General features: G+C 39.2%; 1 protein-coding gene across 4 annotated transcripts in view; it reads left to right on the top strand.

Moving 5' to 3' along the window:
• The window catches only part of Herc6 (HECT and RLD domain containing E3 ubiquitin protein ligase family member 6), a 65,633-nt gene extending 58,159 nt beyond the window's left edge, over positions 1–7,474 (top strand). For 2 of the 4 annotated variants that reach the window (XR_007590008.1, XR_007590006.1), the window contains 6 exons: positions 237–403; positions 2,014–2,077; positions 2,877–2,947; positions 4,829–5,012; positions 5,137–5,239; positions 6,261–7,474. Coding sequence is in view for 1 of the 4 variants with exons in the window: in XM_050131798.1 (XP_049987755.1) it covers positions 237–403; positions 2,014–2,077; positions 2,877–2,947; positions 4,048–4,084 (339 nt within the window). In the remaining 3 variants the exon portion in view is untranslated. The other 2 variants (XR_007590007.1, XM_050131798.1) reach the window with 2 other exon arrangements.
• Positions 7,475–16,481: the final 9,007 nt, after the last annotated feature.

Raw genomic sequence — 16,481 nt, 5'->3', positions numbered from 1 at the left:
CCTGTATGTCTCAAGCAAACAAACATAAACAACAGAAAGAACGTTATGGAAGATATTTAAATTTCATTATAACTTAGAAAGAGTATGAAATGTTTATTCTTTTTAAACCCAGTTTGTGTCTAACTTGTGATATTAATTAGAAAAGGGAGGTAAAATTTGTTCTTCATTAGTCTAATTGTGTCTTTGTAAAACTAATTATTTATAATACATTAGGATTTTTCTATTTTATTTTCTAGCCTAAGTTTGAGAAGAAGAGATATTTCCTCTTTGGGATCTTGTGTGGACTCTCCCTATCCAACTTAAAGGTTGTCAAACTTCCTTTCCCCCTGGCTTTGTATAAAAAACTTCTGAAAAAAAAGACAACTTTGGAAGATTTAAAAGAACTCAGTTTTCCCTTGGGGAAGTAAGTACATGTGTTGCTTGTCAAGAACAGTGTTAAGGCCAGCTGCTGAAGCGTCAATTGTGTCTCACACAAGGAAGGTCTTCACTTGTAATGCTGTGTGCCCTCTAGATGAGCCTTAGCATGACTTGTCAGCCTTCACACACAAGGAAGGTCTTCACTTGTAATGCTGTGTGCCCTTTAGATGAGCCTTAGTATAACTTGTCAGCCTTCAAAGCGAAGAAAAGTCAGATGTTTCTCTGATCACTACTAACACAATAAAAAGAGTTTGGACCTGGGCTGTTTTTCAAGGTGGAAAGTGCTCACTCAGGACAGTTCTCAGAATGCGCGTCAGCTATTGTTTGTATCCTATAAATACATATTGTGCTATAAGTGCACATACATGTATAGATATGCCTGATAAATATATGCAGTGGATAAGTGCATGTGTATATGGTTGATAAGTAGATACAGTACTAGGTATGTATATGCATATATACATGTAGTTTATAAGTAAAGATAGTGCTATAAATGGATAGTTGTATAGATTTGTTTTATACATAGGTGCAGTGGTGTACGAGTCCATATGCATAGAAGTGGTTTATAGATCCAGTGCTATAAATTTGTGTGTGTACAGAGATATGGTTTACAAATGGAATGTGAAAAGTGCACTATATTAATAAATGTGGTTTATAAATATATACAGTGCTATTAGTATGTGTATACAGAGATATGATTCATACGGAGATATAGCGCTATAAGTTTATGTAGATAGATGTAGTTTACAAATATAGTGCTTTGTGTATATATATGTGGCTTATAAATTAACCTACCATAAGTGCATATACATGTTGTTTTTAAATAGATACAGTGCCATAAGTGCAAATATATATGTTATAAATAGATATAGTCCCATAAGTACACATGTATACATACATACATACACACACATATATATATAGTTTATCAAAAAATGAAAGCATGCTTAGGGTCACTAGTAACTGAGTGAATTTACGTGAAATATCCTTTTCCTGTCAACAAGTTTTCCTTAAAGTGTTGACTAAAGATTGAGAGAAAAGATTCTTTTTCATGGACTATTAGTTGTAGATTTTTATTAAAGCAGAGTTTCTCAAGATTGGCAATTTTGAGATTTTTAGCTTTTCTACTATTAATGTGTTTGATTGGGGTCTAAACCGTGGGGCCTCCCTCTTGGACAAGAACATCTTCTGTGCTATAATCTCAGGCATCTGGTTGTTTGAATTCTCTTTGTGGGACATTGTTCTGGGCAATGTCATGGGTTTAATAGTGTCTGAGAACACTACTCACTAGATGACAGCCCTTAACTATGACAACCAAAGACATCTCCAGACTTTGCAAAATAAATTCTCCCCACGTTAGAGGTAAAGGCTTCTCTGTGTAATCATTTCACAATACGCAGCAGTATCAACAAGGTAGACTAACAAATCAAATTTTAAATCAAGATAATCCTAGGAAGATGAGTGGGAAAAAGTAGGAGAGAAAATTTACACTGAATTTTGTACATGTCAATATTACTTAATTTTTCCCCATTGAATGATTATTACTTTAAAATTTTACAATATCAAATATGTAATTTTAAACTATTTTTTCGATAGGAATTTGCAAGAAGTTCTCAATTGTGAGGCTGGTGATGTCGAAGAACTTGACATGTATTTTTCCGTGAGTAACAGAAAAACCTAGATTATAGGTTGGCTTTAATATGCTTTTTTGGGGGGGGTTGTTTGTTTGTTTTGTTTTGGCGAGGAGTTGCTGGAGATTGACCCCATGCCAAGGAATGTATGCCACACTGCCATTTTATTATAGAACCTTCAACATGGAATATCCACATTTTAAAAGATAATTTATTTCTGAAAAATTTTTCTCTTACCTGGTTTTCATTTTGTATAGCTTATATCTACAGACTTTTTATATATGAATACAGCAAACATTCATTTGATTCAAACAATGTCCTCAACTAAACAGGGTAATTTGTGCTTGAAGTATACAAATATAACATGTATTAAAAAGGGTTTAAATTTTTTTTATATGGCAGGACATGGTAGCTCCTGCCTTTATTTCCAGCAGCTGAGAGGCAGAGGCAAGGGATCTCTCTTTGTGTTCAAGGCCAGCCTGGTCTATATAGCAAGCTGTAGGTTAGCCAGGATTACATAGAGAGACCCTGTCTCAAAAATCGCAAGAAACTAAATGTGAGTGTGTGTGTGTGTGCGTGTGTGTGCACACGTGTGTGTGTTTAAAAGTCTGGAGTTGAACATGGTGGTGCATCCTAGGAGGTACAGGAGACAATAGCAACCTTGAGGCCAGCTTGGGCTACATATACAGACTCTGTCGCAACAAACAAAAGACTGAACTGAAAAATGGTTATCTATTTCGAGTCATTTTAAATCTTATAGGGAAAATGCACTGACAATAACAGTGGGCTTGGGTTTGTATTTATCAGTCAATTGCATTTTGGTTACAGATATACTGGGATCAAAAAGATGTTGACTTAATTCCAAATGGGATCTCTGTACCTGTGGACCAAACCAACAGGTAAGAGCTAAGACCTAAACTATCCACTTTGAATAGGCATAACATGTTTGTATCAATACCATTTAAAATATATTTGAACTTCTCAGATGTTCATTTTAGTTCCTTGTCTTTTAAAATAATAAACAATAAACAAGTAGGAGAAGAAAAGTGGTCAGGAATAAATATTTCTGTCATCTAAGAGACTTTTAGGCCCTATTCTATGCTAAACTATATTCCAGATACTAGTGATGGAGTTGTGAAAAAAAAAAAGACAAAATGTGTAACTTATATTAGAGTGGGTAGAAAGCAGATAGCCAAATAGACCACCGTGTAATGTATCAAATAAACCAGCTAGTATAAGCTTATGGAATCTGATTGCAAATTTTTCATCAGTGTTCACAGGTTATTATTTAAAGTATTAGTAACTTGATTTCAGTCGTGGGAAGAATAATTAGAAAAATTGGCAAATGTTACAAATGAGGTTTTCCTTTCTGTCCTTTCTGCGCCCCCCCCCCCCGCCTTCTCTCTGTATTTCCCTTCCTCTGTCTTTTTAGATCCTACTCTCTCCCACCTTCCTCTTGGAAAACGGCTGTTAACCATTCAGCAGCATATGACTGGTTATGGGGAGGACATAAGGAGGTGGTTTAAATAAGTTAGTTCACAAAGACAGTTTAAGGGGTAGATGGGCGTGTGTGTGAGTAGCCCCACTTAGCCTTCTTTCCATCACTATAATGGAACATCAAACACTGGGTAACTTTATAAAGAACAGTGTTTTTTTTTTTTTTTGTCCCATAGTTCTGGAAATCTAAGAAGTATATCTGTTGTGGCTTTCTCGCTGGCAGCATTTTGAGTGTGAGCGGGCAGCACCTGACATGACCTAAGGAGCATGAACATGTGTCCCTTTTGGTCTTTCTCACTCACCTTAGAAGCTGACCAGAGTTCAATCACAGGGCTCTGTGTGGCAATTTTGTGTTACTTGAATCTTTCTCCAAGGTCCCACCATAAACACTACAGTCAGATCAAGTTTCTATCTTCATAATACCCAACAATGGGAGAAATAAATGTGAACACATAAATGGGACAGAGTCAAACCACATTCACACTGTGTCACTTGTCACCAGGATATCTATCACACCGTGGAAAGTGCATTCTGCCTAAGACAGACCTTTCAGAACTAATTTCCACAAATTAGCTGTTGCTAGAAGAGAGACTGGGGGAGGAAAAGAAGTGCCTGCCCTGAGAACGTTACTTCTGTATGACTGATGACTGGATAGGAGTTCCCAGGTAAAGAGGAAGCATGCCATGCTAAAGAGAATGTTTACACTGCACGGTTCCCTGCAAACAAGAGGCAGCAAGATGACAGTGGCAGAGAGGAACGTAGAAAGGGGAAAAAGCAAGGGTCAGATGGTTGGACTTATGTCCACCCCTATTTTCTTGTGATGTGAAAGCACGTGACATCCCATAGTTAGCATCCTCCACAGAGTTTGGATTCTTGACGATTCTCTAAGCTAGTTACATGAAGTGCAATGCTTCCTCGTGATGCTGGAGAGCCGCCAGTGAGGGGAAGTGGCTTAGCTATAATGTTTAGTAGGTAAGCTGTATTAAATGTGTTTTCTGTGCTTAATGAGCTCATTGGGATATATCCCTATTGAAAGTCAAGGAGCCCTTATGTTCAGATTGGAATTATAAATCAGAACATACCAAAGTCTGAACCCTTCTCTTATAGTCTCTAAGGACCTTTCTTCTAGTTGGCCAGGTTTTCATCTTCTGGTGTTGTATAGACTTTTATAGCACTACACAGAAGAAATATACTTTTATTTCCCAATAGAGTAAGAAAGCAAAATAGATAATGTTGTAGTCACTGATAAAGTATGCCATTTTTTTTATTTTTCTTCCCTCAAGGCAAATGTACGTTTCTAAGTGTGTTGATTACATTTTTAATACTTCTGTAAAAACCATTTATGAGGAATTTCATAGATGATTTTACACAGTGTGTAACCAGGATATAATTAGACAGTTCCATCCTGAAGAACTAATGAAAGCAATAATTGGAAATGCTGATTGTGACTGGGAACAATTTGAAAATGTAAGTGATAACCTGAGTTTTTTAAGTTTACTGATATATATGCCCCCTAAAATCTTCTCTGACTTTTCCAATTACCAATACATATCCCCCCTAAAACTCTCTTTTTTTTTCTTGTGTTCTCAAGAATTCACTCTATGAAGAAGAATATCACAAAGCACACCCAACTATTCGACTCTTTTGGAAGGCTTTCCACGAATTAACTTCGGATGAAAAGAAAAAATTCCTCTGTAAGTATTGTAATAGGTATGCATTTTTAATGTAACAGATCATTCTTTTTTAATTTTAATTTTTTAAGTTAATTTTACATACCAACTACAGTTCCCCCTCCCTCTCTTCCTCCTTTTCCCCCCATCTCCTCTCTTTACCTCTCCCCCTCCATCTACTCCTCAGAAAATGGAAGGCCTCCATAGGGAGTCAACAAGGCCTGGCACATTAAGTTGAGGCAGGACTGAATCCCTCCCCACTGCATCAAGGCTGAGCAAGCCATCCCACTCCAAAAAACCAGCTCCTGAACCAGGCATTGATCATGGTCCCACTGCCAGGGGCCCCACAAAAAGACCAAGCCACACAATTGTTATTCACAATTAAAGGGTCTATTTCAGTCTTATGTAGGCTCCCCAACTGACTGTCGGGAGTCCATGAGTTCCCAGGGGTTCAGGTCAGCTGTCTGGGTGGCTTTCTCATCATGGTCTTGACCCCTCTTGTTCTGATACTCCCTCCTCACTCTCTTCGACTGAACTCCCAGAGCTCAGCCCAGTGCTTGCCTGTGGATCTCTGCATCTGCTTCCATCAGTTACTGGATAAAGGTTCTATGATTACAGTTGGAGTATTGGTCAATCTGATTACAGGGGAAGGCCAGTTTAGGCACCCTTTCCACTATTGATAGGAGTCTTAACTGGGGTCATCCTTGTGAATTCCTGGGAATTTCCCTAGCACCAGGTTTCTCCCTAACCCTCTATCAACATATTTCTTTCATTGTACTCCCACTCTGTCCCTCCCACAACTCAACCATCCCATTCCCTCATGTTCTCATCCCTCTAGGGATGAGATAACATATATTATTGGCATATATTATTGGCATGAATTTGTAGAGGACAAAACCCAAACATCATGACTTTTTCAGGCTATACCTGCCCCTGTGCAGTACAAAAAGTGTCCTCAATATTTATTAAATATAATCCTTAATTTCTTCTTATTTATCTTGAGTTTTTTTAGATGCAATACCTTAACAAAACTGTCCCTTTCTAGTGTTTCTTACAGGATGCGATAGGTTTCACATAGACGGCCTACACTCTGATAGAATAATATTTCGTTGTCCTCAAACTTTCAGTGAAGAGGATAACCCAAGATCTTTGACATGTCACAATATTCTAGACTTGCCTAAATATTCTACAATGGAAAGGATGAAGGAAGCACTTCAAGTGATAATCAACAATAACAAGGGTTTTGCCTCATGGACCTGATGCTGAAATAATCCACTCTGAGCATTCTCATCACCAGCCTTAGGAATTAGGTCTTTGATTTCTGGGCTCTCCTGTCTTTCCTTAATCTAATTGGTACAAAAGATTAAAGGATTTTACTTATAATTAGTTGGACAGTTTTTTGAGATAAAGAAGTTATAAATTAATACTTTTAGTGAAATAAAATTCTGTAAAACTTTTGGTGTATTCCTAACCTTGCTATTAGAATGCTTGTTTAGAATGAAATATTTTCTGAACAACAATTATTATTTAATAATATGCTAAATATTTAGAATATTCAATATTGGGGCTAGAGATTGAACTCAGTGATTAAGGCGCTGGCAGCTCTTACAGAGGACCAGGGTTCAAATCCCAGCACCTACATGACTGGTCACATCCCACCAGTAACTCCAGTCCTAGCAGATCTAATACCCTCTTCTGGCCTCCAGGGCACTGTCTAGATGTGGCACAAAGACTTACGTACAGACAAAAAATTCATACGTGTAAATTAAAAATAAAAAATAATATTTATTTAAAATGTTGTTGTACCAATAGTAAACTATTGATTTGAAAGAATATGTAACTCTGAATATTTAGCAAAAGTATACACTGCTTTCAGCATGGTTTTGAGATATATAGATGTATATTTTGTATTAAGGAATATATTTTGAGTTTTTGAACTTAGTAATTGCTAAATAATTTATTTTCAAATCTAAGTGTTGAGGTTTATGCTTCTTTGAACATATTTATACTTATACTCATTACAGCATTCCTGAAGTCATTTTAAATGTGGGTACTGTTATTCTGGTAAAATACTAAGCTCAATCAGAAACTCATATCTGTATGTCATTAGAAAAATGTGAAGAAGCTGAAATATGTCTTTTGATGATGTTATAAAATAAATAAAGCAATGTAACTACTATGGGAAGTGGCCAGCACATCTTGCATACTGGTTTTACTCAATGTTAAAATGGAAAGTGCATTACACAGCTTTGAAATAATTTCACAGACTCCTGTGGTTTGTCCTGAGAGTGGTGTACATGCTATTGTGACAGGTCCTTCCCATGAAAGCTCCTTTCCTGTAAGGATGCTGGATATCAGACTTAACAGACTTCACATGTGAGTTGTTCGCTGTGCTCCAAAGCAACCAAGTGAATTAATAAATATAGAAGATTATAAAATGATTGTTATTGACAGCAACAACAGAAACAAACAAATCACTAGGAGAAGGAGCACTCCAGGTGCTTCCCTTATTGCAGCATTGCTCCAGCATTGGACAAAGATGCATTTTTCTGATGTCTCTGGGCACCAACCATACATGTGGGACACATACATGCAGACAAAACACTCATACACATAAAATAATAAATCTTTAAAAAATTAAATTTCCTCTCATTCCCCGCCTCTTTATCCTTAGTTGTCTATTCTATTTCCATGTATTCTATTTCCATGGCAGAGGGAATATGCTAGGTGCCTTTGCAAGGCTGGTTCATTTCATTTAGCATCATCATGAGATTTGGTCATCAGATGTCATTTCTCTGCTGTTTTCTGTATTCATTTACACAGTATACTGAGTCTTTAAAACAAATCTGTGAAGGTCTTGAATGATGCTTGTTAAACGAGGCTGCTTGTTTGTCCCGGCTGCCCAGAACCAAAATAATCACACAGAAACTATATTATTTAAATTACTGCTTTACCCATTAGCTCTAGCTTCTTATTGGCTAACTCTTACATCTTAATTTAACCCATTTTTCGTAGTCTGTGTATTGCCACATGGCTGTGGCTTATTGGCCAAAGTTCCAATATCTGTCTCCAGCGGGTACATGGCTTCTGACTCTGCCTCCTTTCTCCCAGTATTCAGTTTAGTTTTCCCCATCTACCTAAGTTCTGCTCTATGAACAGGCCAAGGCAGTTTCTTTATTCACCATTGGTATTCACAGCATACATAGGGAAATTCCACATCAGATGCTTTCTGCAAGAAGGACACCAGGTCACAGTAGGAAAGAGGGTTATTTGGTACCATCTACTGAAGAAAGTTGCAGCCTTTAAGGCTAAGTTCATTCCAGTGCATCCCACATCTCACCTGCGGCTTTCCTGGGTCTCTGACTCAATGATTTTTCTCAGCTTCTTTCTCTGAGTCCTTACCTTTGAGAAGCAGTTGTTTTCATTTTCTTATTTTTATGAATCACATGTATGTTGGAAGACACTCAGACTTATTATGGAACCCTCCTTGAGGGTCTGGCCTATTTCTCTAAGACATCTGGTTGGACTTCTTGAAGTGTTGTATTCTCTCTATGCTATAGCACATTTATACATTTATTTCTTCCTTGTCTGTCTTAAACCTTATATCCTTTCTATCTCTCTTTTTCTACACAAGAATTAAACACAGAAGCGTTCTTTCACCTTCCACAGTTTCACTTAATGTATAGCCTGCCCATAATCCAATAAATATTAAACAGAAGTAAACATCTCATACATTTTAACATTCTAAGTAATATGATGAAATCATGTGCCATATTAACCTGTTTCACCAAGATATAAGCCATCTTCTAGTTTTTCACATTGGCAGGGAGGTACCATAGTGCTTGTGTTGAAGTAACTGCCACAATATGAGTAGTGATATGGGAACTTTTAATATACCTAAGTCATAAAGCACTTCCTTGAAGTAAAAATTTAAATGTTTATAAAAATGTGTGTATGCATAGGAAAACACAAAACAACCTTTATGCAGTTCCAGACCACTGACATTCTGGTGCCTCCATGCCTATAAAAATAATGCCCTATAGATGAAGGGTGCTACAATATCCCAAACCAGACTTCAAGCTGCTTGAACGCATGGAGGCAATGGCAGTGTCAGAGTCTTATCTTAATATAGTTCCAGCGTAATATTTATTGTAGATTCTATATGTGAACCCACAAGAAAGTATTTTCAGTAAATAGATGTTCACACTTTAAAAGGAAATGGGAGGGCTGGAGTGATGGCTCAGCAGTTAAGAGCACTGAGTGTTCTTCCAGAGGTCCTGAGTTCAATTCCCAGCAACCGCATGGTGGCTCACAACCATCTGTAATGAGATTTGGTGCCCCCTTCTGGTGTGCAGGTGTACATAGAAGGAATGTTGTATACATAATAAATAAATAAATCTTTTAAAAAAGGGAGCAACATTTTTTTAAAAAAAGAAAATGGGAACACATCATCCAGTTTTCTTTTTTAAATAAAGTAAAGCTAAATCATCTTTATTGTTTATTTTAATCTTTAATTAATTTATTTATTAAAAATTTGCACCTCCTCCCATCCTCCCATTTTCCTCCTATTTCCTCCCCTCCCCCTCCCTCTCCAGTCCTAAGAGAAATCTGGGTTCCCTGCCCTGTGGGAAGTCCAAGGTCCTCCCCTCTCCATCCAGGTCTAGGAAGGTGTGCATCCAAACAGACTAGGCTCCCAAAAAGCCAGTACATGCAGTAGAATCAAAATCTGGTGTCATTGTCATTAGCTTCTCAGTCCGCCCTCATTGTCAGCAACATTCAAAGAGTCCGGTTTGATCACATGCTCGTTCAGTCCTAGTCCAAATGGCCTTGGTGAGCTCCCATTAGATCAGGTCCACCATCCCCATGGGTGGACCCATCCCTCGTGGTCCTAACTTCCTTGCTCATGTTCTCCCTCCTTCTGCATTTCATATGGGCCTTGGGAGCTCAGTCCAGTTCTCCAACATGTTTCTCTGTCTCTATCTCCATCCATCACCAGATGAAGGCTCTATGGTGATATGCAAGATATTCATCAGTGTGACTATGGGAGAAGGCCAGTTCAGGCACCCTCTCCTCTGCTGCCCAAGGACCTAGATGGGGAAATCTCCTTGGATACCCGGGAACCCCTCTAGAGCCAAGTCTATTGCCAACTCTAAAATGGCTCCCTTAGTTAAGATATCTTCTTCGCTGCTCCCATATCCACCCTTCCTGCATCTCAACCATCCCATTCCCCCAAGCTTTCCCCAATGCTCCCCTTCTCCTCTCTCCCCATCTCCCCTTCCTCCCAACCCACCCTACCCCCATGCTCCCAACTTTTGCCCAGCAATCTTGTCTACTTCCAATATCCAGGAGGATAAATATATGTTTTTCTTTGGGTTCACCTTCTTATTTAGCTTCTCTAGGATCATGAATTATAGGCCCAATGTCCTTTGTTTATGGCTAGAATCCACTAATAAGTGAGTACATACCATATTCATCTTTTTGGGTCCTTATCTCACTCAGGATAGTGTTTTCTATTTCCATCCATTTGCATGCAAAATTCAAGATGTCATTGTTTTTTTACCTCTGAGTAGAACTCTAAAGTGTATATGTGCCACACCTTCTTTATCCATTCTTCTATTGAGGGGCACCTAGGTTGTTTCCAGGTTCTGCCTATTACAAATAATGCTGCTATGAACATAGTTGAACAAATGCTTTGGTAGTATGATTGGGCATCTCTTGGGTATATTCCCAAGAGTGAAATTGCGGGATCCTGAGGTAGGATGACTCCCAGTTTCCTGAGAAACCGCCACACTGATTGCCAAAGTGGTTGTACAAGTTTGTATTCCCACCAGCAATGGATGAGTGTTCCCCTTACTCCACATCCTCACCAGCATAGGCTATCATTGGTGTTTTTGATTTTAGCCATTCTGACAGGTGTAAGATGGTATCTCAAAGTTGTTTTGATTTGCATTTCCCTGATCGCTAAGGAGGTTGAGCATGACCTTAAGTGTCTTTTGGTCATATAAAATATGTAAAGAACTAAAAATTCTGAACATCAAGGAAACAATCAAATTAGAAAATGGTACAGAACTAAGCCGAGTATAAAAAAATGAAACACAGATGGCTGAAAAACACTTAAAGAAACATTCAAAATTTTTATCCATCAGGAAATGAAAGTTAAAAACTACTTTGAGATTTTATCTCTCTCTGTCAGAATGACCAAATCAGTAAGACAAATGTTAGCACATACTTGTGAGAATTTTGGATAAGGGGAATACGTATTAATTGTTGGCGATAGTGTGGACTTGTATGGCCACAATGGAAGTCAGTGTGGTGGTTCCTCAGGAAACAGAAAATAGATCTGGCTAAAGATCCAGTTATGTCACTCTTAGGCATATACCCAAAGGACTCTGTATCCTACTACAGAGACACTTGCTCAACCATGTTCATTGCTGCTCTATTCATAAGAGCCAGAAATTGAAAACAGCCTAGATAGTCATCAACTGTTGAATAATTAATGCAAATGTGGTATGTTTACACAATGGATTTTTTAAAATTTAAATCATGTAAAAAAGAAAAGAAACAACAAAATCCTGAAATCTTTAGGTAAATGTATGGAGCTAGAAAAAAATTATACTTAGTGAGATAACTCAGATCCTAATAGACAAATGTTGTATGTTTTCTCTTATACATGGATGTTAGCTTTTAAGCTTTCAATATGTGTGCTACAATTTTAATATCCGCAGAGGTTAGGTACCATGTTAGGGATTGGGGGAAGGAGAGGATCTTCTAAGGGAGAGTAAGTAGAATATACTGTTATGGAGAGAGACAAAAGGGAAATTGGAATAGCAGAATTAAATTGGGAGGGAGATGGGAAAGATGCGTAAAAGAGGGAATATGGAGAGGGACAACTAACACTAACGGCCAATTTATAGACCATATGGAAACCTATTACTAGAGAAGCATTGTAAAATATATACATATTAGAAATATAAACGGAGTCACCAAATAATAGGAAGACAATGCCACAATTAAACATCTTATGGTACCAAGTAAAGTCTCCAGTGCCAGGAATAGGTTATATCTTGCTGAGTCATTGGTTAAAACAAATGTATTAGGAACCACTCCACATGGTAGTTTGAGTGAGAACAGCCCCCATAGACTCACATATTTGAATACCGAGGTCCTGTTTAGTAGAACTTCCCATTCTTTGGGAAGGATTAGGAAGTATGGCCTTGTTAGAGACAGCATGGCTTTATTGGATTGTGTCCCTGGAAGTAGGCTTTGAGGTTTCAAAATCTGTGCCAGATCCAGTCTCACTCTCACTCTGCCTACAACTTATAGATCAGATGTGAGCTCCTGGCTACTGCCCCAGTGCCATGCCTGCCTGCGGCAACACTCTACACCATGATGATCATGGACTTACCTCTGAAACTATAAACAAGACCCCAATTAAATGATCCCCTTTATAAGTTGTTTCGGGCATTGTCTCTCCTCACAGCAACAGAACAGTAACCAAGACACCCTCAAACATCACAGGCTCTTGGTTGCTGTCTACGACTTGATGGTAAGGTCCTATTTATGAAAATTCATCACGGAACACAGAGACATTGAGCCAGTGTCTAACTAGAAGCTTCACCCCTAGTGACTAATGTTCATGACATTGGAAGATACTCTGTGTACCTAGAATAATAGTGGACAACTCTTCACTACAACCCCTGCAATTTACAACCACCTGCCTGCAAGATATGCTGGTGCAATAGTGGCACAAATGTCATGGAAGAGACCAACTGCTTTCTGATTAGATTTAGGACCCACTCCGTAAGTTGGAATCCATACCTGACACTACTAAAGTGGCCAAAAACCTGAGACTAGACAGGACATGGGCTTATGGGAAAGCTTAATACTATTATTCTGCCATAGCCATTAAAAAAGCCTCCTAATGACATACTGCTATACTCATAGATCAGTGCCTTATTCTGGCCACATCAGAGAAGGCTCTTCTTTCAGAAGATAAGGACTAATATAGAAACTCAAGTCTGGACAGCATGGAGTGAGTCAGATACTTTGGAGTACTTGGTCCTAAATGGGATACCTTCTGTAGGAGAAGCCCAGCCCAACGGGGGGCTAATGTTTATGTATAAATCTGGTGGAGCGTGAGCCCGGTCCTTTTTTGTATTTCCTGCCCATTGCTGGATCCCTGGTGTTGTAAGCTATCCCTTCATTAAAATTTGCTGTTTCATATTAAGCTAGCCTGGTTAATATGCCCCTTACAACCTTCATCAAAGTCCTCCCTCAGGGCTCAGGGATCTATGTAGAAAATGAGTGGATCGATTTAAACAAACCAGTGGTGATGAACAACTCCAAGGAAACAGTGACTTCCAGGTGCGACAGGTCTAATGCACATATGATCTCACAGAGACTGTGACAGCATGTATAATACCTGCACAAGTTCATGCCAGAAAGGGTCCCAGCACTGACAGGGGAAAGTAGGCACAGGCTGCTTCTACAACCCAGAAGCTATCTGTATTGATATCCAGTAGCAAAGGAAAGGTCAGGCTTTCTTTCCAAGCAAGTCTCACTGGGTATATTAACCAAACTTTAGGGCAAGCCCCATACCCAGCAGTAGACAGCACAAAATTAATTCAATGGTATTTTCGTAGAGTTTTTGTTTTGCCTTCTTTGTGCATCTATCTATCTATCTATCTATCTATCTATCTATCTATCTATCTATCTATCTATCTATCATCTATCTATCTATCTATCTATCTATCTATCTATCATCTCTCTCTATCTATCTATCTATCTATCTATCNCTATCTATCTATCTATCTATCTATCTATCTTCTATCTATCTATCTATCTATCTATCTATCTATCTATCCATCATCTATTATCTATCTATCTATCTATCTATCTATCTATCTATCTATCTATCTATCTATCTATCTATCATCTATCGGTCTATCATCTATTTATCTATCTATCTATCTATCTATCTATCATCTATCTTTCTTTCTTTCTATTTATTTATTTGCTTATTTATTTTCTTATTAGTCCTTTGCTTGTTTGTTTAAATTTACCTTTTGGTGTTTTTTAAGTTTTTTAAAAAGTCAAGTGTGTTTATAGAATTGAACACATTAACGCTATGGTTCCAATTCTCTTCTGTGCCACTGTGAACTCGTCCATCTGTTATCGTTTGCTTGACCTAATTACAGCTTTGTTCACACCTACTCCCCACATGGTTAATAGCAGGACTGCTATGTTATAGTCTCCCAAAAGAGTTATGTATAATTTTCATAAACTTATTTATTTATTTTACATCTCAACTGCAGTCCCCCCACTCCTTCCAGTATTCTCCCCCTACCCCACTCTGTTCCCACTCCCTAATCCATTACTCTGTTTCTGTTCAGGAAAGGGCAGGTATCCTGTGGATGTCAACAAAACGTGGCATATCAAGTTGTAGGAAGACTAAGCACCTCCCCCTATAATAAGGCTGGGCAAAGTGCCCTGTAAGGAGGAGTAGGGTCCCAAAGCCAGTAAAAGAGCTGGAGACAGCCCCTGCTCCCACTGTTAGGAGTTCCACTTGAGGGCCAAGCTGCACAACTGTAACATATATGCAGAGTGCCTGGGTCAGTCCCTTACAGGCTCCCTCGTCAGTTTAGTCTCTGTGAGCCCCTATGAGCTCAGATTAGATACCTTCCTCCCTCTCTTCTGCAGGATTCGCCAAGCTCCTCCTAATGTCTGACTGTGAGTCTCTGCATCTGTTTCCATCAGTTGCTAGATGAAGCCTCTCTGATGATAATTGGGCAAGGCACCAATCTATGAGTTTAGCAGAATATTGTTAGGCATCATTACATTGGTTTGGTTCTATAGTAGATCTCTGGGTCATCCAGCCTGTGGGTACTGGTGATCCAGGCAGTGTGTATATGTGGTGGGGAGTTCTATTCTCCTGGCATAGGTTTTAGGCTAGACCAATTTGGCCAATTTCTCAATCTCTAGGCATCCTTTACCCCAGCATATCCCACAGGCAGGACAGACTGTAAGTTGAAGATGATGTGGCTGGCTTGGTTTCCCAGTTCCTTCACTTAAAGTCTTTCTTAGCTGTTGAAATAGGAGCGGCGGGGCTGCATCCCCAACACCCCGGCTGCTTGGCTAGCTGTTGAAATAGGAGCGGCGGGGCTGCGTCCCCAACACCCCGGCCGCTTGGCTAGCTTATGCCCGAAATAACAACACACAAACTGTATTCATTTAAGAACTGCTTGGCCCATGAACTCTAGCCCTTACAGGCTAATTCTCGCACCTGGACTAGCCCATTTCTAGTAATGTGTGTAAACACCCCAAGGTGCGCTTACCGGGAAGATTCTAACCTACGTCCATCCTGGGGAGCTTCATGCCTCTGCCTCAGAGCGCAGAGCTATCGTGTCTATCCAGCAGAGCTGAGCATGGCGTCTCTCCAGGAGCAGAGCAGAGTCTGACCTCACTTCCTCTTCCGCCCAGCATCCTATCCTGTTTATTCCGCCCACCTATCTTTTAACCTATCAGGGCCAGCAGTTTCTTTATTGCTCAGCCAATGAAATCAACAGATTGATATATGACACTCCCACATCACTTAGCCAGAGGAGATGGCCAGTTCAGGCTATGTACCCACTATTGTTAGGAGTATTATCTGGGGTCATCCTTGTAGATTCCTGGGAGATTTCCTTGCACCAGGTTTTTTACCTGACCCCAAAATGCCCTCCCCACTTTCCAGTAGTCTCTTTTAGTACTCTACCCATTCATGCCTCCTACAACTTGGTCCCTTCATATTCCTATACTCACCCTCCCCCCAGTCCACTCAGGAAATCTCTTCTATTTCCCCTTCCCAGGGCAATTTGGTGTCCCTCTTGAGCCCTTTATGGTTACCTAGTCTCTCTGGGACTGTGGATTGCAGCATAGTTATCCTGTATTTTACAGCTAATATCCACTTAATGCCAAGTTTGTCTGTCTGAGTCTGGATTATCTCCCTCGTATTCTAATTCCATCCATTTGCTTTCAATTTTTTTTGATGTCATTGTTTTTATCAGCCCAGTGATACTCCGTTGTGCAAATGTATCACAATTTCTTATCCATTCCTTGGTTGGGGGAACTTTCACATATAAATTTCAAGTTGTTCTTCAGAATTTTTAAGGACTTTTTTTTTTGTGTATGTCATGTACGTATTTGTGTGTAGACACCAAGGTGTGCTTGGGTGCATCTACACAGAGGCCGAGACCATTGTATGATCCTTTCTGTCACTGTCTCAGTC

This window comes from Alexandromys fortis, unplaced genomic scaffold (assembly GCF_014885135.2).
Source record: "Alexandromys fortis isolate MF-2015 unplaced genomic scaffold, M_Fortis_MF-2015_v1.1 scaffold_343, whole genome shotgun sequence".
Taxonomy (NCBI): Eukaryota; Metazoa; Chordata; class Mammalia; order Rodentia; family Cricetidae; genus Alexandromys; species Alexandromys fortis.
This window is presented reverse-complemented; position numbering and strand designations above follow the sequence as displayed.